Source organism: Myxocyprinus asiaticus, chromosome 48 (genome assembly GCF_019703515.2).
Source record: "Myxocyprinus asiaticus isolate MX2 ecotype Aquarium Trade chromosome 48, UBuf_Myxa_2, whole genome shotgun sequence".
NCBI classification, from domain to species: domain Eukaryota; kingdom Metazoa; phylum Chordata; class Actinopteri; order Cypriniformes; family Catostomidae; genus Myxocyprinus; species Myxocyprinus asiaticus.
The window spans coordinates 8,894,212-8,917,896 of record NC_059391.1 but is presented as its reverse complement, the minus strand read 5'-3'; the positions used below and the strand labels follow the sequence as shown (position 1 = coordinate 8,917,896).

The following is a 23,685-nucleotide window of genomic DNA, read 5'->3' as shown; positions in this document are numbered from 1 at the left end:
ATCTCACTAGTAAAAATTCAATTATAGAGCTCTGTAATTGAAAATATCACTAGTAAAAACTCAATTAGAGGGCTCTGTAATTGAAAATCTCACTAGTAAAAACTCAATTATAGAGCTCTGTAATTGAAAATATCACTAGTAAAAATTCAATTAGAGGGCTCTGTAACTGAAAATCTCACTAGTAAAAACTCAATTATAGAGCTCTGTAATTGAAAATCTCACTAGTAAAAATTCAATTAGAGGGCTCTGTAATTGAAAATCTCACTAGTAAAAATTCAATTAGAGGGCTCTGTAATTGAAAATCTCACTAGTAAAAATTCAATTAGAGGGCTCTGTAATTGAAAATCTCACTAGTAAAAATTCAATTAGAGGGCTCTGTAATTGAAAATCTCACTAGTAAAAACTAAATTAGAGAGCTCTGTAATTGAAAATCTCACTAGTAAAAACTAAATTAGAGAGCTCTGTAATTGAAAATCTCACTAGTAAAAACTCAGTTAGAGAGCTCTGTAATTGGAATTCTTACTAGTAAAAATGCAATTATGACGAGTAACGCTGGGAACATTAAAAGATAATTTGGCTTTCCATACAATATTGTTTTACAGTATTGTCGGACTTCTGTTTTAAAGATTAAAAACAGCGGTTTGTTCTTCTCGTTCTCGTACTTAGATATTAAAAAACGAATTACTACAGCTGTGAGGGGGTTTCTATTACAGCTGCTGAGAGTGTGACAGTAAATTTGACATCTCCCATCTGACTGTCTTAATCCACCCCTCTTTATTTTTTCCTCTTCTGGAAAGTCATTCAAATGTAATAGTGGATTTTTTTTCTTTTGGTCTTGGAGCAAATGGGTAAGTGAAAATAATATTTGCTGTGATCTCACATTCACTCCCATTCACCGCTGTCAAAGTTTACAATGCAATCGTTCACTTCTGCATTCCAAAACCCGGAGTGTGAAAAAGGTCTATTACGTCAAAGCGTGCAGCGCGATGGTGTCACGTGATTTCGTCACGCAAATACGCCTGATCACGTAGGGAGCTCAGCGCACTATCTAGAAGAGCACCTCAGGTATGACAGCTGTTGTGCGGTGATAATGTAATGTTGCTGCGGATGGCGGTGTGTGCCAGGCTCTGTGGAGTGGGTCAGTCGCTGCGGTGCAGGCGGCGGCAGAGGCACAGCCAGGCGGATCAGGAGAGCGACCCTGAGATGGACATGGACGTGGAAGAGGAGGAGCGGGTCGTGGGCAAAATGAAAGACGACCCCGATGGCAGCAGCTGTCACAAGACCTGCGGTGCGGGGCCTAGCGGAGCCGGTGGTGGTAGTGGGGTCACTGGGTACGGTTGTGAGGACTCGGGCTCGGCATGCGCGGGGCCACCGCGTCCGCAGTCACTGCTGGATTTGCCCCCGGAGCTCTTAGTTGAGATCTTCGCTTCTTTACCCGGCACGGCGCTGCCCAATCTGGCGCTGGTGTGCAAAAAATTCAGGCAGATCCTGAACACAGAAACAATCTGGAGAAGGAGATGTACGGAGGGTAATGTGTTTCATTATCGGATCATATACCGTATATAACATACATTTGCACGTACGGACATGTTAGATTTGTATTTAGAAGGTAAGCGGCCTTGAACAGCTTGAACAAGTCTTAATAAAGCGCCGTAATACGTCATACGCGTGATCAGAGGTGATTCTAGTGACTCTGGGGGCCCTAGGCAAAAAAAACAAAAAAACAAAACAAAAGCGGGCCCTTCTGAATATATAACAAACACCTTTTTTGTAATGAACACCATTTATTTTCCAAAAATAACTGGAACATATAAAACAGAACATTTGAAGTAAGCTATATTCAAAGTGCACTCAGGACTCCTTTTTCACTATTTCACAGCACACATAATTACTTGACACTTAGCCATAGTACAGGTCATCTGCTATTATTAAAGAGATCTGACTGCCATCTGTTGTTGTGGTGATGCCACTAGGGAGTGGTGTGGCATCTTTCTCTTTATGAGGTGTTGATGTGATGGAAGTACCTGCTGTTGTGGTACTGCTGATGGCACTGCTGGTTGGGTGAAGATCTTCTTCATCATGAGCAGAGAAGGAGGCTGCACTGGAAGTCCATGGAACTGCTAAATAATTAATGTAAATAATTGTATAAATTCAGATATCAGTAAATAATTCTATACATTCAGATATCAGATAAATTTAGCTTGAATATGCTCATTATAACACACAGAACTAGGTAAAATAATGTTTGAGAGAAGGCCATATTGATATCAGTAATACCACATTGTGATACATTGAATTCACATTCAATATGTGCTTATCTGGGGTGTTGTAAAGACTTCGGTAATGCTCTTAGAGAGAGAAAAATGCTCTTAGAGAGAGAAAAAGCATGGAGCATTTAAGGTACTATCTTTCACTTTTACTGAAGCCTCGCAATGACAAAAAGACAAGCGCTTACTCGCTTTAATGGATATGTGTGTCTTTATTACATGTTTATGTCCGTAACTCTCATTTTGATTTTACATGTCAGATGTGTACTCCTTATATAACTTAAGGAATTACTCTTACTGTAAAATGTATATCATAAAACTGTGGTGAAATATCAAATCTGGAGATTACACCTTTTTTCTTTTTCTTTTTTCTTTTTACAGAAAATTGTGTTTATTTTTTAGAAAAATGAAAATGATAAATTCTCACGAGAATTAAGCTCTTAAAGTTTAAATAATAAGAGTTTCTAACTTTCTCTATAAGATCACAAACAAACAAACCTTCAAAAATAGTTGGCTACAGTCAGGCTGATCCATCGCAGGACAAGCAATAAAAGTGAATGCAACATGTTTTCCCGATTAACATTTTTTATTGATTCTAACACATGAAACAGAAAAGCAAAAAAAAAAAAAAATGCACAGAATCAACTTTTAACCCCCATTATTCCCCCTCCACCTCCCAATCCCCAACCCCACCATAACCCCCAACAAACATCCCTGGGGTCAAAGCCAAATCACACACACACAAAAAAAAAACAAATATATATAAATAAAATAATAATAATAATCACACACATTCAAACTATAAATCCCTCTCCACTGCCCCTCCCCGAGAGCCCTCCAAAAATGTCAGATAGCTGCCCCACTTCATATCAAACACCCTCAGGTTGCCCAGCCTTCTATCTGACATCTCTTCAAATGCTGCCACCCTGACCATCTCCGTGCACCACTCCCGAAATGAGGGCGCACCAGCCAACTTTCATCCCCTCAGAACGATCTGTCTACCGATCATGACACTGGTCAGGACCCAACTTTCCATGTGTTTATTCCCTATATTGATGATTGCCCCATCGCCCAAAATACAGAGCCTGGGGCAAAATGAAATTTTAGTGCCCAATACGTCACACACAAAACTCCGAACCTTCAACCAAAATTCTTGGATCTTAACACGCCACCAAAAAAATTTGGGTTTGTGTCTCCATCTTCTGATTGGCATCGCCAGCAGGTGGGTGTGTCTTTAAGACCAAGCCTATACAATCTAGAGGAGGTCAAATAGAATCAATGTAAAATCTTGAATTGCATAAGGTGCACCCTTGTGTCTCTAGATGCAGACTTGATGTTTTTAGAATCCTAGCCCACACTCCCTCCTCCAATACCAAGTTTAAATCTTTCTCACATAATCTCTTGATATAAGCTCCATCCCCCAGACTCTGAATTAGCAGGGAGTAATACACTGATGCCTCATGACCTTTTCCAAAAGCAATAATCACCTCTCCCAGAGTATCTGCCACTTTAGGTGGGTGTATGCTACTCCCAAAAATAGTACAGAGCAGGTGGTGCAGCTGTAAATACCTAAAGAACTGAGATCTGAGAATCCCAAAATGTTGAACCATATTTTCAAAGGATCTCAACACTCCACTCTCATATAGGTCACCGAGCGTATTAACCTCCTTCACAATGCACTCTGACCAGCAGAAAGGGGACTTATTAATACATAATTTTGGGTTCAGCCATATGCTTGAGGCAACATTTAAATAAATGTACGAATTAAACACTCTGGACACTTTTGTCCATACCGAGTGCAAATGTGAGATAACGGGGTGTAGTTTAACTTCACCGGTGAGTTTAATAGAAAGGCTTTGCAATGGCGAAATAGGGGGAAGAACTTTCTGTTCATTACAAAACCAGGGAGGGGCTCTCTCAGGTGGAAGTGACCAATGAGCCAAATGTCTGAGACCGAATGCATAATAATAAAACAAAATCTTGAGTAGGCCTAGCCCACCTTTGTCATTCGGCCAATGCAACTTATTGAAATGAAATCTGGGATGTTTACCATTTCAAATGAAGGACTTCGCTATGCTATCAAATTGCTTGAAATAAGAGAACATCTACAGGGAGAGACTGTAGCAGGTAGTTGAATTTTGGAATACAATTCATTTTAATAACATTAACCTTCCCAATCATAGATAAATGTAATGAAGCCCACCTGCCCACATCGCTCGAAAACCTTTTTATTAAAGGGTCAAAATTAACTAACTAAATCACACAAATTTGCTGGGAATAAAATACCCAAATACTTAATGCCCTGTTTGGGCCACTGGAAGGCGCCCGGCTGAAAAGCCGTTACTGGGCAGTATGCTGTCAGAGACAAAGCTTCGGATTTAGACCAATTAACTCTGTATCCCGAGAACTTCGAAAAGTAATTAATAAGGAGGCAAGGCATAAATCTAGTAGGGTCGGAAACAAGTGATAAAATATCATCTGCGTAAAGCAAAAGCTTATGAGCCTCACCTCCCACCACCACCCCTGGAAACTCATCCTCCTTTCTTATCGTGGCTGCTAACAGTTCCATGGCAAGACAGAACAATAATGGGGAAAGAGGGCAACCCTGCCGGGTGCCCCTATCCAGAGTAAAATAATCGGAAATTAATCCATTAGTTTGTACCTCTGCTACCGGGTGTCTATAAAGTAACTTAATCCAACCAATAAAAGTATTCCCGAACCCGAACATTTCCAAAATCTTAAAAAGATAATCCCATTCTACCATATCAAATGCCTTTTCTGCGTCAAGTGAGATGGCAGCGACCGGAGTCTGATCATTTGCCATCTATATGTATAAAAGATGTCATAACTTTACTTAAACGATTAGCCAAAAGTTTTGACTATTTTAACATCTAGCTGGATCAGGGAAATTGGACGGTAACACTTCGCTTGGATCTTTGTCCTTTTAAGCTACAGACTGATCCAGGCTTGTGTCATGGTTGGCGGAAGCTTTCCATTCTTTAATGATTCCATATAAACTTCTAGCAAAAGTGGAGCCAATTCTGTAGCATAAGATCTAAAAAACTCAGCGGCAAAGCCATCTGGCCCCGGAGCCTTGCCTGTACGCAATGCCTTAATTACCTCGCCAAGCTCTTCCAAGTTTATTTCAGAATCAAGAGAATTTTTTTGCTCAGCCGTCAGTTTAGGAAGTTCTAATGGTTCCACAAAGTTTCTAATATCCTCATCAGTAGACGAAGATGTGGAACTATAGATAATGCTCTTTAAAAGCATTATTAATATCAATGGCTGAGGTAAATATTTCACCACCAGCAGATTTCACTGAGGGAATGGTAGAAAAACACTCTCTCTGTTTTATATATCTAGCCAGCAGTTTTCCTGCCTTGTCCCCCAACTAAATTGTCTTGCCCTGAATAGCCAAAACTCCACCTTCTGCAACAAAATAGTATTATATCTGTATTTCAATCGGGTCAATTCTCTGAGGCCATCAGACGACATTCGGCGCTTCAGCTCTGCCTCGGCACTTTTAATATTCCCTTCCAACTCCACGAGTTTTCATGCTTTGGATTTTTTGGGTGAATGAGGCATACTGTATGATCTGGCCCCTAAGAACCGCCTTAAGTGCCTCCCAAGCCATGACCACAGAGGATACTGAGGACCAGTGGGTCTCCATATAAACACTGATTTCAGCCTTTAACATTTGTTGGAACTCAGGATTTTGCAAAAGGGATACATTAAAGCGGCAACTATATGATTTCCTTTTCTCCATATGTGGCAACACCTCAAAACTTACCAGGGTGTGATCTGAGACTAAAATGTTTCCAATTGAGCAATCAACAACAGATGAAATGAGGGACTTATATATAAATCTATTCTAGAATAAATGTTATGGACTGATGAATAAAATTGAAATTCCAGCTAGTAAGAATGTAATTGTAGAGCTCTTTAATTTAATTACAGAACTCTGCAATTACATTCTTACTAGTAAGAATTGCAATTAAAGAGCTCTGCAATTACATTCTTACTAGTAAAAAATCAATTGTAGGTCTCTTTAATTTTATATTTTATTTTATATTAATTTAATTTGTAGAGCTCTGCATTTGCATTATTACTAGTAGAAATGCAAATAGAGAGCTCTGAAATTGCATTCTTACTAGTAACAATGTCATTACAGAGCTCTTTAATTGGAATTCTTACTAGTAGAAAATATATTGTAGAGCTCTCTAATTGAAATATTACTAGTACAAATACAATTACGAGTAACGCTGGATGCATTACAAGCAAAATTGCTTTGCTATAAGATTTAACTAGTAGGTCGTAAGCTCTCCATAAAGTAATGCGTATTCGCATAAAATGACGTTTACCTGTATTTATCCAATAAACAGCCTTCAAATTTGTACACAGAAGTGTTAAAAAGCTGGGAATTTCAGTTTGATATTGTTATGGTTGATGTTCAAACCTTGTTTGCTCATGTAACTGTCAGCTAGAATAAATTATATCCCCATTAAAATACGATATGTAATAGAAGTAGATTTGATAAATAGTATATTTGCCCTGTGTAAATAACAGTATATAAAAACTGTATCTAAAATTAATAATGGGCAATAAATATATACTAATACACAGGCTGGAAAAATTGCACCATGTGCACCAAATCAAAATAAAAAAATCAAATCACTTTTATTGTCACACAACCATATACACAAGTGCAATAGTTTGTGAAATTCTTGGGTGCAGTTCCGAGCAACATAGTAGTCGTGACAGTGATGAGATGTATACCAATTTACAATAAACGTCAGATTTACAACACAATTTAAAATCTAATATACACATAATTACACATAACACAATATACAAATAATAACATGCAATGTACAGTATACAATACACACAATATAGAATACACATTATACATTAAAAAAGTATATATAGTATATATAAAATGTACAGTAGGTTGGATTGTTCTGTATTGACATTCAGGCTGTCGGTTGATAGTAAGTTGCCAGTGTGTTGTTAAGAGAGAATATTATATAATAATAATATAATTTATGACAGTCAATCATAAACTGAGATGTGAGTTATAAGAGTAATAAAGTGCAGTGCTGATGTATTTTGATCTTGGGAGATCAAGAGTTCAAAAGTCTGATTGCTTGGGGGAAGAAGCTGTCATTAAGTCGGCTGGTGCGGGTCCTGATGCTGCGATACCGCCTGATGGTAGCAGTGAGAACAGCCCATGGACCGGGTGGCTGCAGTCTCTGATGATCCTCCGAGCTTTTTTCACACACCGCCTGGTATATATGTCCTGGAGGGAGGGAAGCTCACCTCCGATAATGTGTCTGGCAGTTCGCACCACCCTTTGCAGTGCTTTGCGGTTGTGGGCGGTGATATTGCCGTACCAGGCGGAGATGCAGCCAGTCAGAATGCTCTCTACAGTGCAGGTGTAGAACCGTGTGAGGATGTGGCGGTTCATTCCAAACTTCCTCAGCCGTCTCAGGAAGAAGAGGCGCTGATGAGCCTTCTTCACAACGGCTTCAGTGTGGATGGAACAAGTGAGTTCCTCAGTGATGTGGACACCCAGGAACTTGAAGCTGCTGACTCTCTCCACTGGTGCTCCATTGATGGTGATGGGACTGTGTTCTCTATCTCTTCTCCTGAAGTCCACCACAAGCTCCTTTGTCTTACTGATGTTGAGGGAGAGGTTGTGCTCCTGGCACCAGTGTGTCAGAGTGTGCATCTCCTCTCTGTAGGCTGTTTCATCATTGTCAGTGATCAGACCTACCACCGTCGTATCATCAGCAAACTTAATGATGGCATTGGAGCTGTGTGTTGCCACACAGTCATGTGTGTACAGGGAATACAGGAGTGCGCTGAGAACACAGCCCTGCGGGGCTCCTGTGTTGAGGGTCAGTGATGAGGAGATGTTGCTGCCCATTCTAACCACATGGCGTCTGCTTGACAGGAAGTCCAGGATCCAGCTGCACAGCGAGCTGTTTAAGCCCAGAGCCCGGAGTTTCTCATCAAGCTTGGAGGGCACTATGGTGTTGAATGCTGAGCTGTAGTCTACAAACAACATTCTCACATAAGTGTTCTTTTTTTCCAGGTGGGAGAGAGCAGTGTGTATTGTAGATGCAATGGCATCATCAGTGGAGCGGTTGTTGCGGTAAGCAAACTGCAATGGGTCTGGTGATGGAGGCAGCACAGAGCAGATGTAATCTCTGATTAGTCTCTCAAAGCATTTGCTGATGATGGGGGTCAGAGCAACAGGACACCAGTCATTTAAACAAGTGATTTTGGATTGTTTTGGAACAGGCACAATGGTGGACGTTTTAAAGCATGTGGGGACTACAGACAAAGAGAGGGAAAGGTTGAAAATGTCCGTAAAAACACCAGACATTTGGTTCGCACATGCTCTGTTGACGCGGCCCAGAATGCCGTCTGGACCCGCGGCTTTGCGGATATTCACCCGTCGGAAGGATCGGGTTACATCCACTACAGAGACGGAGAGTGAACTAACCTCTGTAGCTTCGGCCGCGAGAGCTCTCTCCGCGAGGGCGGTGTTATTTCCCTCGAAATGAGCATAAAAAGTATTTAGCTCATCCAGGAGAGAGGCAGTGGTGTTCACGGCAGAGTTTTTATTCCCTTTAAAGTCCGTGATGATATTAATTCCCTGCCACATGCTTCTAGAGTTGGTGGTGTTGAACTGTTCTTCAATCATGTTCCTGTACTGACGTTTTGCTGTTCTGATAGCAAACAGAACAGGGCATAACTGGCTTGTTTATGCTCCTCCGCATTCCCGGAATTAAAAGCGCAGGTCCACGCATCAAGTGCTGCGCGAACATCGCTATTAATCCAAGGTTTCTGGTTCGGGTAGATCCGTATTGTTCTGGTCGGAACAACGTCCTCTATGCACTTTCTGATGAAACACGTTACGCTATCAGCATAAAGCTCGATGTCATCATCAGAGGCAGACCGGAACATCTCCCAGTCCGCTTGATCAAAACAATCTTGTAGCGTAGGGTCTGATTGGTCCGACCAGCACTGGATCGTTCTGAGGGTGGGTGCTTCTTGTTTCAGTTTCTGCCTGTAAGCGGGCAGAAGCAGAATGGAAGAGTGGTCCGATTTGCCAAATGGTGGGCGGGGGAGGGATTTGTAGCCGTCCCGGAAGGGAGAGTAGCAATGGTCCAAAACCCGGTCCCCTTGTGTGTTAAAACTAATGTGTTGGTGGTATTTTGGTGCGACTGATTTGAAACTGGCTTTATTAAAGTCCCCGGTCACAATGAACGCGGCCTCAGGGTGCACGGTTTCCTGCTTGCTTATAATCCCATACAGTTTCCTGAGTGCTCAGTCTGTGTCAGCTTGTGGCGGGATGTACACAGCAGTGATAATGACCGCTGTGAATTCCCTCGGTAGCCAGAATGGTCGACACAGAAGCATGAGAAATTCCAGATCAGGAGAGCAGAAAGACTTGATAAAATGTACGTTCCTCTGATCACACCAAAATTTGTTGATCGTAAAACATACACCACCACCTCTGCTTTTACCTGAGAGGTCTTTCGCTCTGTCTGCTCGGTGCACGGTGAACCCCGCGGGTTCAATGGCTGAATCTGGAATCTCAGCAGACATCCAAGTTTCCGTAAGGCAGATAATGCAGCAGTCCCTCGTCTCTCGTTGGAAAGAGATCCGAGCTCTCAGCTCGCAGAGCTTGTTGTCCAGAGACTGAACATTTGCCAGTAGAATACTGGGTAGCGGGGGTCGATTTGCACGATGTTTTACTCTGATGAGAACGCCGGCTCTGTTTCCCCTTTTCCTTTTGCGTTTACGCAGCCGGGCTGCCCAGACAAAGGGTTCCGCTGGTGTGTTTGTAAACAGCGGGTCGGCATTGAGGAATTTGAAGTCCGGTTTACGGTGTGTAATTGCAGAACCAATGTCCAAAAGTGTTTGTCTGTCGTAGACAATAAGGCAGACAACATCCAAGACAAAAAACATAAGAACTGTAAACAAAACAAACAAAACACTACAATGTTGTGTCGGAGCTCGCAACGCAGCAGCCATACTCGGCGCCATCTTGAAGAGCCTCTATGAAGTACGTTTTTTTATATAATGTTCTCTCTTGTAAATGTAAATAAGTGTAAATGTCAACATCATCATATATGTCTAAAGGATTGAAGCCTGTCACGCAAAACATGAGCACACTGATGTCATTTAATATCACTCTGCTTTTTTATTCCAACCATTACTCATGGTTGGAGGCTGCCATAAATATATAGTTACGTTCTACCTAAGTTTAATGGTGCAACTCTCAAGTATTTAGTCGTGAGTAAATTGTGACTTAGTGCTCATTTACGCCACAACTAAGCTAAGTTGTAACTTACGTATAGCTGGTGCAACCGGCCACTGGTCTATAGGGTTAGCAATACACATAGGCTAGAGCACATCAATACTAGTGTCTTTCAATACAAGATTGAGGTAAGTTCTGAATTTACCGACCACATGTGCTGTCGCGTGCATTTGTTTACCACAGCTGTTAGCACTGAGCTGTGTAACCTATTACTTTTAACTTTTTACAGTATAAATGTTAATTAACAAAGGAAAATATGTGGGATGCTGTACCTGGCTGCTGGTGAAGATGTTGAGTTAGAGGAAAAGTTTACCCAAAAATGAAAATTCTCATCATTTACTCACCCTCATGCAATCCCAGATGTGTATGACTTTCCTTTTTCTGCAGAACACAAATTAAGATTTTTAGAAGAATATTTCAGCTCTGTACATCCATACAATGCAAGTGAATGGGTGCCAAAATGTTGAATCTCCAAAAATCACATAAAGGCAGTTAAAAGTGACTCTAGTGGTTAAATCCATATTTTATGAAGCAATATGAAAGGTGTGGGTGAGAAACAGATCAATATTTAAGTAAATTTGTGATAGAAATTCTTCCTGCCCAGTATGCATAAAGAATGTGAATCACCAAAAACACAAGAAGAACAATGTGATAGTTAAAGTGGAGGCTGACTGAGCAGGGAGGAGAATTTATAGTAAAATTGGACTTAAATATTGATCTGTTTCTCACCCACACCTATCAGATCGCTTCTGGAGACATTGATTTAACCACTGGAGTCATATAGATTACTTTTATGCTGACTTGTGTTATTTTTGGAGCATCAAAATTTGGCACCCATTCACTTGCATCGTATGGACCAAAAGAGCGGAGAAATTCTTCTAAAAATCTTCATTTGTGTTCTGCAGAAGAAAGAAAGTCACACACACTTGGGATGGCATCAGGGTGATTAAGCGATGAGAGATTTTTCATTTTTGGATGAACTATCCCTTTAACATATTGGAAGTGTGTCTTTTTTGTGAGGAAAGTACTCAACACAAAGTTTTGGCTGTTGTTTGAACAAAGAGATATCGCTTTTCAATGGTTGTGCATAATTACTTATTTCCGACTATATAATTAAGCTATATTATTAAGTGTGACTGCGCCAAACTGAGTGATCAAACCGTCTTCACCTGTGCAAAGCAACATTCAGGCTCATCCTCCTCCCCTTCCACTAAATGTTGATGTTTAAAAATGAGCAGAGCTCATTCTGTCACTACATGAATTAATTCTACAAGACTGGATTAGAATACACCAGCATCATGTAAATGCAATTTCATGACGATCACATTTGTAACACAATAGCTCACTCCTGATAACCATTTTATAACTTTATTTTCTGTGTAGAGAGCAGCACTTTCTGCAGCTGAAACACTGCTGGTGTAAAAGCACACGCTGTTTGCAGTGAAATTGTCGTGACACACTGCTTCGATTCGGCTCACGTACTGCTTCGGCGTGCAGTGTAAAACAGGTGTCAAAACCTAGTGTGCCACCTACATAGGCAACAATTTTTGGCGTGATAGACTAGCGCATATTACAAAGGATGTCTAGGTAGGCAGCTCGTTAGAGTTTGGGACACAGCCGTTATGTTTTGGTGAAGGTTTCTGGTGAAGAAATTGTAGCCTACTTGTCATATTTAACCACAAATCAATACTAAAATATTAAACTATATTTTACATAAGGAAAATGAAGCGTACATTTAGGATCATTAAGATTTTTTTGCATTGTTGTGTGACATTATTTTCTGATCACTTGAGCTAATTTTACCCCCAATTTACATTACTGTAACAGTCATTTTGTACTGCATTGATTTTTCCTTTTTAAATGCAGTAATTTAAAAAATGTTTCACATTGAGGTAATGAGAATATCATAATTACTATCTTCGTATTGTGGTAGTGAGTCATTTTTAGTGACCCTTTGAGGTCACTGTAATTTTTTTCTTATCTCAGTTCTTGTGCTGAAAACCCTAATAAGTTGACTCTACTCAATTGATTGAGTCAACTTGATCCCTCAATTAAACTGAGTAATGGCGTCTACAAAACCTTTTTAATTAAGATTACTCGACCCTCTACGGACATGAATCGCCATTGGCTAGTAAATTTTAGTTTTTACTCGCCAGACTTTTAACAACATGTAAGCGTAATGCAACTGAAAACCGAGAAGGGGGCAACATATATAATCTACAGTATGTAGTCAAATATTATACACACACACTGGCGGCCAAAAGTTTGGAATAATGTACAGATTTTGCTGTTTCGGAAGGAAATTGGTATTTTAATTCACCAAAGTGGCATTCAACTGATCTGTCACAGATTGGATGGCCCTCTTCTTCGCAGCACCCATTATGCCCAACAGGTAAAGGGCTCTGCAGAGTGAGCATCCTGCAAAGCCCCTACAGCCTACTTCAGTTGGCTCACAGTGTGTCCTCCAGCCTCCGGCCCGGCACGTCTCCTCCAGTTCCTGGTATTTTGCGCGCTTCCTCTCGTTGGCCTCTTCAATGCACTCTTCACAGGTGTTTCAGCATGACCATTTGCTTGTTGGACTCAGAGATGATGATCATGTCTGTCCGGAGTGATGTTGATACGATGTGCTCAGGAAACTTTAGCTGCTTACCCAGATCGACTTTGAACTGCCAGTCAGAGGCTGTGTGGAGGAGACCTGACCTTGACTTTGTTTGTAGATGGGGTTTCTTACCAGCTTTGATGAAGGTGATGGACTTCTTTGGGGCATGATTGTGTTTGCCGGTGGCCAATGGAAGCGGCAATGCTCTCTGCAACTGCCTTGAGCACCTGGTCGTGGCACCAATGATAGCGACCTTCCCCAAGGGCTTTTGGGCAGCTGCTGAGGAGATGCTCCAGAGAACCCCTTCCAGGACAATGAGGGCAGGAGGGTGTCTCACTTTTTACCCAGATGTGAAGGTTGGGTGTCATAAACCGTCTGAACAAGGAACCGGACACGATGGAAGTCTGCCAGCATGATGTTAGCCCAGGTAATCCTGTGTTGCAGTATGCTTTCCCACCTTGTTCATGCCCCCTGCTGCCGGAGCCCCACCATCCTGCTTGCATCTTCCATCACGCCTGCTCGGAATTCTTCCTGGATTAAAAATTGTTGCTCTTTGCCTTTGGTCTTTCTGACCTGCCTCTTTGGAAAGTATCCCAAACCCATTCTGCCTGTTGCCACTGTCCCCACCAGAGCCCTTTGCCTCAGACGTGACTCTGCCACCTCCTCTTCTTCCTCCACTCTCCATTTTCTGCCAGTTCTCACCTCAATACCAGCCGATGACACTTTGTGGTCACTGGAGTCCCTCTACTGCAGAGCTTCTCTTGTTCGTGACACCATACTTATACAATTACAATAATTATATTAGAAAAATAATAATTTAAGTGTTACATATCAAAACTACTATTAAGATGAAGGCACAAGCATATTTGTTAAATTATTTAATATTTACAGTGTTTTCTGAAGTTAAAATATTTTACAATGTATGATTGTGCGTTTTAAATATTTATGTATTTACACATTTATTACACTTACTACATTACTACATTTTGTAACATGTTTGTTTATATGCACTTTTGCGATTTACATTGAGTTTACATTGATAATGTATAGCAAGCACCAAATTGGTACTGTCTCTTTAAGAGAAGTGTTTACGGTTGAATAAGCGCAGTGCACATTAACGAGAGAGAAGTTGCACGGTTGTTTTTCCCTCATCCGTGCAATGTATGATTAGAAATACTTTTTATCTTTTTGATCACCAACTGACTGTAAATAACAAAGGATATTAAAACATGAAATATGACATGAAATGTGCCTGGATCTCGTCTTTGGAATCAAAATACATGGAATGAAGCAAAGGAAACTTTTACTTGTATAATGTGTATGACTACATTAAGCTGTAGACAAACAGTGCAGGGAAAAGTTTAACCAAAATCAGAGATGACGTCGTTAAATGCAATGTCAGTGGCATTTTACGGCTGAACTAAAGTGATGGAGACAGCACGATTACGACAGATCTGGACCCACTGCAGCAAAATAAGTTTAATTTCCTTCAGAGTGCGCACTCACAAGACACAACACGCTGTTAAAGACGAGGCTGAATCCGGTTGGTTAATCGCTGGCTTCTCTTATTCGGTAAAAGGATCGCAGCGCTCAAGTTCCTCTTCAGCTCTACACAACTCAATCTCTGCCGAGTAAAATCTGAATATTTACTCGCCAGTTGCTAATAAAATACATATTTAATCACGTAGCACAAAATTTGGTTGCACATGCGAGTGATTTACTCGCAGTTACTGTATTTGTTGAAGGACCCACTTCTCAGCCGGTAAAACAGTACATAATTTTAGGTATGCATGCGAGTAGTATGAATAGAATTCAGACATACTTCAACCAAATATATGACCGTAACACATTCAAAGAATGAGGAAGTGGGAGACGGTGAATCCAACTCAAAGGTAAATATATTAATAACAAAAACACGTTCACTTGAATACGCAACGGCGTAGCTTCAGAAAAGCCACTCAACATGTTCTCTCATTGAAATGGCAGCAGCCAACACACACATCTTATCAACTGTGTTCTCTCTCTCACTCTTGAGGTCTGGCCCCTTTTTATTTCCCCCGTCACTGCGAACATAGAAACCGCAATTAACAGCAATTCATCTCAGGTGAAAACCCTTACCGCTTCCTCTCTCCTCAGACAAACGCTCGACCACGCCCTCGCCTCCACAATGACGTAAGAACAACAACAGCGGAAATAATCAGCTCTGGTTTTGTAAAACAAGCACCATTTAAACACGATGAACAGCTTTCTTTGTATATATTTCGCTTACAGAGGCATCCGATTCGCGATTCTTTTAAATCCAGCGTCGTAAACGTGACGTCGTGTCATCTCCAGAGGGATAATGGGTTTGTAAAGTGTCCAGTCGATCCACACTCACCATATAGAGTAGGACATCCGGGCATTTCTCGCTTACTGCATCATGAATACTGAGGATTCTAACATACTATTCCATTGGCATACTGTTTTTGGCATACTATATAGTAGGGAATTATGTATGGATATTCGGACGCAGTGAGTGTTAACAGGCTCCAACTTGACCAAAGAGAACACAGATCACCCTAATGGTGACATCACACAAAACAACTATTTGCAGGGGCCTGGGTAGCTCAATGGTAAAATACGCTGGCTACCACCTCCTGGAGTTCGCTAGTTCGAATCCCAGGGTGTGCTGAGTGACTCCAGCCAGGTCTCCTAAGCAACCAAATTGGCCCAGTTGCTAGGGAGGGTAGAGTCAAATGGGGTAACCTCCTCGTGGTCGCTATAATGTGGTTCGCTCTCGGTGGGGCGCGTGGTGAGTTGAGCGCGGATGCCGCGGTGGATGGCGTGAAGCGTCCACACGCGCTATGTCTCCGTGGCAACGTGCTCAACAAGCCACGTGATAAGATGCGCGGGTTGACGATCTCAGACGCAGAGGCAACTGAGATTCGTCCTCCGCCGCCCGGACTGAGGCGAATCACTACGCGACCACGAGGACTTAAAAAGCACACTGGAAATTGGGCATTCCAAATTGGGTGAAAAAGGGAAAAAAAATTATAATATTTGCCACAAAACAACATATATAATATCACAAAAGGGCTAAAATCTCTGAATTCTTAAATACAGCTATTTAAATATTTTAATCTAGCCAAAATCATTTTTAATTAATTGGCTAATTTAATAAAAAAAAAAAATAGTGGCTCGAGAAGTAATTTAAACTTCTGGTTGAATAGAATAGAATAGAAATAATAGAAATATAATCTTTGAAATAGCAAGATTATAATTATAAAATGGATAGATACTATTGTCTGTGTGCACTAGTTTATATTGTTGATGTGGCTGTATTCATAATGTTAATCAGCTTTAAACACAAAAGAACATATTGCATTCTATCAGTGCTGAAGTGAAACTTACTAAATAGCCCAGTAAGCTAGATTTTTTTAAACTGTGTTGTATAGTTGCATTTTGTCATTAGTTGTTGTCTTCTTGCAGAATTCGGTATGAAGGATGACCTACGGAAGATGGAGATTGTGGGTATGTCAAGCCGAGAGCTATATGTCAAACGTAAGTAATTCCACTGTAACCTCAACAGTTACTTTCCTTGTCAGTCACTCTGACTTTTTAATGTATAAACATATACACGTTAAAGCATTTAATTATATTCATTCCAAGCCTTAGTCTTCATGCAGAATGTTTTTAAAAAGTACTCTCTTCATCTTTGCCAACAAATCAATACATAACCATCTAGACATTGGTCTCTGTTTAAATGCCGTTTAGACTTTGCAACCCAACAAACAGATCTGTTTGGTAGTTCAATGTCATCACTTCACCACCATTAAAGATCATTCACATCATTTGTCACATGCTCATGATGCTTTCTACATTCATATGAACTCTCCATGACACTTTATGGTCAATTACACCCACCTTGTTTAGTTTGTCTTGTATGTAAAGGAAATTAGGTGTTCACATTGCTGGTTTAAACCTTGGTATCTCAACAGGTTAAAACAGGGGTCGGCAAACTTTTTAACATGAAGCGCCATTTTTAATTTTCCAGTCCACCATAAATCATGTATGCTAGTTTGAAAAACATTGATAGCAGTAATTTCTCATTTATATAAAAAAATTACAATTATATCAGAGCAAACAGAATTGTGGGTTATCATCCGCTTAACCACAGACCAGTTTAACTGCACGACCCACTGAGAGTATTATGCTGTCTAAATTGATCAAAAGGGTTTGTCTTCCCATTCAGCTCATAACTAAATATAAAAAGCTATTTGACTTTTAGAGCTGGGTATTGATACAGATTTCCAGATTCGATTCCTATCCACAAGCTCTCGATTCGATTCCGAATTCGATTCAGTATTGATTCATATGGGTATATTTCTGTTACAATGTCGATTCTGCTTACATTTGAAAGAGTCTCTCCCAGCTAATGCTGTTAATTATACAGGGGACCTTCTAACTAGCTACATTATGAAAAAAATTGATTTGACTAATTATATTTTATTAGTTTTTCATTATTTTGGTCACATTGTAGCTTTTTAAAAATGAACAAATCCATGTATTCAATCAATAAATATTAGATTTTATTGAATATATTATATTTTGTTACATGTTTATTGTTTACATGCATAATTAGTACTTTTTACAAGTGTTTATTTACATATGTTGAACACGTGTGAAATATCGGTACTGTCTCTTTAAGAAAACCAGCATTTCTTTAAAGATCATCTGTAAATGAGCACATATTAATGAGAGAGACTTGAATGGCTTCTTTTCCTCATCCGTGCTATGCATGATTAGAACTAAATGTTTATTTGTGTTGATTGCGTGGATCTCTTCTTTGAACACATACTGAAAGAGTCAAACTTTGGACACTCACTAAGTAAAGAGTCAAACCAAACTTTTACTTAACACACAATAAAAGTTTCAAAATATTCAACCACTGATGAGTAAAATCCGAACATTTACCAGCCAGTGGCAAATCATAGACATTTTTAGTCGCATAGTGTGAAAATTGGTTGCAAATGTGAGTGATTTGCTCTCATTTTAATGGAAGGTTGCGCATCGAGTAAAAGATTGATCTTGGGATTTATGAATCGATATCATTTAAATGAAGTTTCCTATGCAACAGAAAATCAATATTCCTCTCTCCCACTATTGCTTTCAAGGTTCCTGTCCCCCCTGGGTTAAATCATCCCACCTCAGGGAACAACTTTGGCTAACATTATGAAAAGGTTATAAACACATGTTGTTTAAATAATGTTAATGGAATATCCATACAGGTATATGACATTATTAAGATTCAATAATTCAACATTATTAGTTCTCAGAATGTTAGGAGAAAAGTTGTTAGGACAATATTGTTTGTACTCCCATAAAATATATTTTGTTCCTTTTTTTCCCTAAGAGTGAAAATTGATAATTAAGCAAATTATGTTTTCTGGAGGTTTTCACGTTCTAAGAAATGTTGTGCTAACGTTTAAATGACGTTCAACTCTCAACTCGCATTAAGAAAACAGAACATTTTAATGTTCCTGCAACTACAAATGTATTGTTTGGAAAACATTTTAAGAACATACATTTTAGCTGGGATGCACGATTGATGTTAGTTTCTTCTGAAGTGTCCTGGTATGTAGTTAAACACAGTCAAATCTAATTTCCACACTATGTTTCTCCAAATGAGCACAAGGAATAGGGGTGGGTAAAAATATTGTTTTTCCGATGCATCGCAATCTTCATTTGAACGGTCTCGATATCGATTCTTAAATCCTAAGATCGATCTTTTAATCTATGCGCAACACTCCACTAAAATGAGAGGAAATCACTCGCATTTGCAACCAAATTTCACGCTATGTGACTAAAGTGAATATATTTGACAACTGGCTGGTAAATGTTTACATTTCACTCACCAGTAATTGTGTAGTTTAGTCGTGAAGTGTTCATCAGAGAGATCCTTTCACTGCGTGTTGAGAGTAAAAGTTGTTCCGTGTAATGTGTGTCAAAGACGAGATCCACGCAACCCATTTGTCATTGAATACAGTCTCTTTTAATACCCTTTCTGTTCTTTACAGAAAACAACTACAAAAAATCATGCATCGCACAGATGAGGTAAAGCCATTCGAGTCCTCTCTAGTTAACGTGCACTCATTTAAAGGCGCTGTTTACAGAAATGCCGGGGGGTTTTTTTGTTAAAGAGACAGTACTGGTTTTAGCAAGTGTTCGACAAATCAGTGTAAATACTTGTAAATAGTACAAATTATGCAATTTAACAATAAATATGTAATGAAAACAATATATGAAATATAATATCTTATTTTTTATTGAATACATTTATTTGTTCATTTTTAAAAAGCCAAAATGTGACCAAAATGATAAAATATAATTAGTAAAATTTATATTTTCCTAATGTACCGAGTTCAAATGTCCCTTGTATAATTAACATCATTAGCTGGGAGATAATTTATTTTATATGTAAGCAAAAGGGACATTATATCTGAAATAAACCCATATGAATTGATTGAATTGAATCGAAATCAAGAGCTTGTGAACTGGAATCAAACTGAATCAGGGAATCTGTATCAATACCCAGCCCTAACGCGGAATGATATTTAATAGTTTTCATTTTATGAAAATCATTATTTTCATTATTATATGCACTAATATACCAATTCATGATAATAAATGGTAAGATTGACCTACATACTGTATATTTTTACTAAAACATTTTACTATATAAAAAAAGCCTCATTGAGATCTTGGTGAACATTTTTGAGAGATTAAGTAAAAGAATCGTTGAATAAGAGTTTTCAGTCGATTCATTGAAACACACAGCTAAAACCGATTTACACAAATGAATCAAACTTAACAACTCTTTTGCCATTTTTGTTACTGTTTTTTTTTTTTTTTCATTTGACGCAACTCCTGTTCCCGAATCGCAAGACAAGGAAGGATCCTTAATCTATTAGTCTAATGACAGTCTCTTTGGAACATTTAATGGCCCAATAAAAAGCGTCTTAAAATCATTGTGATACTCACGATCTTGCTTAATTTTACATTGCAGCCAAAATCATCACAAATATGTCAGGAATTTGATGTATCGCCCAGCCCTTGCTAACACACACAGTGTCCACCTCATATGTGTTCAGCTATTCTACTCTTTTGCCTCTCTTCTCTTCCTGTGGCATACTCACCCACGTACCTCTCCAGGTGTGAACCCGCAGGTGAAGTCGGGACGCTTTATGAAGCTCCTCCCTGATTATGAGCATATGGACTATCGGGACGTGTACACACACTGTATGTACTGGCCGTGTTTGAAGGCTTTGTAGTGGTGGAAACACATCACTGCCTGCGAAAGGTGTTGGTTGAAGGTGGTCTTTGCTGCTGATCTGAGAGTGTTTCACTTAAAAGAGGTCATATCGTGAGGAATAAAAGTTTCCTTCATCTTGTGAGATAAGAGTCCATTATACTATGAAAACACTGTAACGTTCGGAACTCAAAACTTCCTCTCCAGTCCAAAAAGAGCACTTTGATAAGCAAGATGTCAGCAAGATATTAACACACAGCCGTCCATGTTTACATGTCAACAAAACCTTTTTGGTTTCCTGCAAATTGGTAATGAAAAACAAAATTATGACATTACTAACGTTATAAGTGGACCTCAAGGAAACAAATTAAATAATAAAGAAATGTATGATATGAGCATTTTAATATAATGGATAAAGGCAGAATGAAGAATAGTACTACATCTACTATGCACTAAAAGTGCATACTGTACTTCGCTGGTGATGGAAAAGTACAGTACATACTTTTGAATATAAATTAAGACATTTTTGCAATTTGACTTCCCCATTATAAAAAAAATTGCGTCTTGATACTACAGACCCCTTTAGCTAAATTACATTATTCATTCACATATCTAGCTAACTTAACTACCTTAATGGAATGTTCCATGTTCAATACTCTATTAAGCTCTATTTACAGCATTTGTGACATGCTGTAAATTACCACAGAAAAAAATGATGACTTTTCCCTCAAGTTGTAAAAACAAGCAAAAATCGTGTTTACAGTAATGCACTTAGCCTACCACATAAGTCTATATGTGGTAAGACATTGCACTATAATAAACATCAAAGTACTTTGTTTCAATGCCACTAGCTTACTGATCTTGTCTGTGCAAAGTTATATCCAGCTGTTCAACTCCTGTCATGACCATGCAAAGTCAGTAAACCCGTATCACTAACTTTTGAATAGCATGCACAGGGACTTTTAACATAGAGCCTAGAACAATAGTCTCATCACTTAAAGGATGATTTAGACAATTTTATATCTTTGCACATTTTTGCTTTTAAACGCTCCGGAATGCCTTGCCCCGTAGACGTCCAAGTACTTTACTGTAAAAACATTTTTGGTTTGTATTAACAAATTGAGGGACAAGTCAAAATTATTTTCTATGGTTATTTTGAACCCAAAACATTCCTTTAAGTGTCAATCCCATGTTGCATAGTTCTACTATGCACTAAAAGTACTTCGCTGCAGCTTCGCTGCTGATGGGAAAGTACATACTTTTGAATATGTAGTAAGACAGTTCGCCACTATGAGACTTGCTACCAAAAATTGTGTCAAACAAAACATCATACCTTCGTTACATGATTCATTCATTCAGCTTAATTCAATACCTTTAAATTCATTATTACTTGACTTTTTGTTTTATACATTTGAAAACTGCAGTGACATATATCAGTTTTGGCCTCACATTTCTTGCCTGGAAAAAGTTGAAAGAGGACATCTTCTGTTGCCTGTGGGGTTGTGGGCAATATGATCCTAAAAAGAACTCCAAGTCTCATAGAGTGACCAATAATATAACTACATTTTTGCTAACTGTTTTTACACTAATGAATCAAAACATTATGACCACTCACAGGTGAAGCGAATAACATTGATCATCTAACAAGGGCACATGTCAAGGTATGGGTAGATTAGATGGTAAACGAACAATCAGTTCTCGTAGTCAACATGTTGAATGCAGGAGTAAAGACCTGAGTGAATTTGACAGGGGCCAAATTGTCATGGCCAGACGACTGGGTCAGAGCATCTCTGAATCGCCAAGGCTTGTGGGGTGTTCCCAGTCAGCAGAGGTGAGTACTTACTGACTTGGTCCGAGGAGGGACAAACCACAATCCTACATCAGGGTGTTGGGCAGCCAAAGCTCATCGATGCGCGAGGGCAATGAAGGCTATCCCATCTGGTCCAAACCGACAGAAGGTCTACTGTGGCACAAGTCACTTTTTAATCCACACAAATTTTAATGATGCTTACGGAAGGAATGTGTCACAACACACAGTGCATCGCACCCTGCTACGTATGGGGCTGTGTAGCTGCAGACCAGTCAGAGTGCCCATGATGACCCCTGTCCACTTTCGAAAGCGTCAACAATGGGCACGCGAGCGTCAGAACTGGACCTTGGAGCAGTGGAAGAAGGTCGCCTGGTCCTATGAGTCTGGTTTATTTTTACATCACATGGACGGCTGTGTACGTGTGCACTGTTTACCTGGGGAAGTGATGGCACCAGGATGCACTGTGGAAAGATGACAAGGCGGTGGAGGGATTATAATGCTCTGGGCAGTGTTCTGCTGGAAAATCCTAGGTCCGTCCATTCATGTGGACATCAATTTGACATGTGCCAGATACCTAAACATCGTTGCAGACCAGGTACACCCGTTTATGGCAATGATATTCCCTGATGGCAGTGGTCTCTTTAAGCAGGATAATGCACCCTGCCACACTGCATACATTGTTGAAGAATGGTTTGAGGAACATTATAAAGAGTTCAAGGTGTTGCTCTGGCCTCCAAATTCCCCAGATCTCAATCCGATTGGGCATCTGTGGGATGTGCTAGACCAACAAGTCCGATCCATGGCGGTTCCACCTCTCAACTTAATGGACTTGAAGAATCTGCTGCTAATGTCTTGGTGCCAGATACCACAGGACACCTTCAAGGGTCTTGTAGAGTCCATGCTTCGGCGGGTCGGCGCTGTCTTGGCAGCACGTGGGGGACCAAAAACATATTAGGCAGGTGGTCATAATGCTTTGGCTCATCAGTGTATGTGCCATATTCTAAGTTTTGCCACAGTTTCCTGGTGAAATGAACATTAGAGGAGCTACAACAGCTGTGCGTTTTATTCACTTTCACACAAATCTCGACTACAACAGCTGATTATGGCTTTATAACATATATATACACACACACACTTAATTTTGGCTCTATTACTCACACACTATGTTATGATATCAAAACACTTTTACTCTAATTCATCATTTGAAAAATGACACATTTTAATGCTTGTATTACAGACCCACCTACATTTACAGACTTATTTCAATGTGATTAGCTTGCGCTGTAGCTCACCTGATAGATTGTTGGACTTTAAGGCCGTGGTTCAAGCCCAGCCAAGCACACAACCTGACACGTGAGACGAAAGTGTCATATAAGTGACGAGAAA

The 23,685-nt window shown here is 39.8% G+C and overlaps 1 protein-coding gene across 7 annotated transcripts in view; it reads left to right on the top strand.

Moving 5' to 3' along the window:
- The first annotated feature begins 983 nt into the window (after positions 1–983).
- Positions 984–23,685, top strand: part of LOC127437092 (F-box only protein 31-like) — a 40,473-nt gene continuing 17,771 nt past the window's right edge. The window contains exons 1-3 of one of the 7 annotated variants that reach the window (XM_051691748.1): positions 984–1,528; positions 16,670–16,741; positions 20,393–20,479. In XM_051691748.1, coding sequence (XP_051547708.1) covers positions 1,096–1,528; positions 16,670–16,741; positions 20,393–20,479 — 592 coding nt within the window. In that variant the 5' untranslated portion in view covers positions 984–1,095. The other 6 variants (XM_051691750.1, XM_051691751.1, XM_051691749.1 and 3 more) reach the window with 6 other exon arrangements.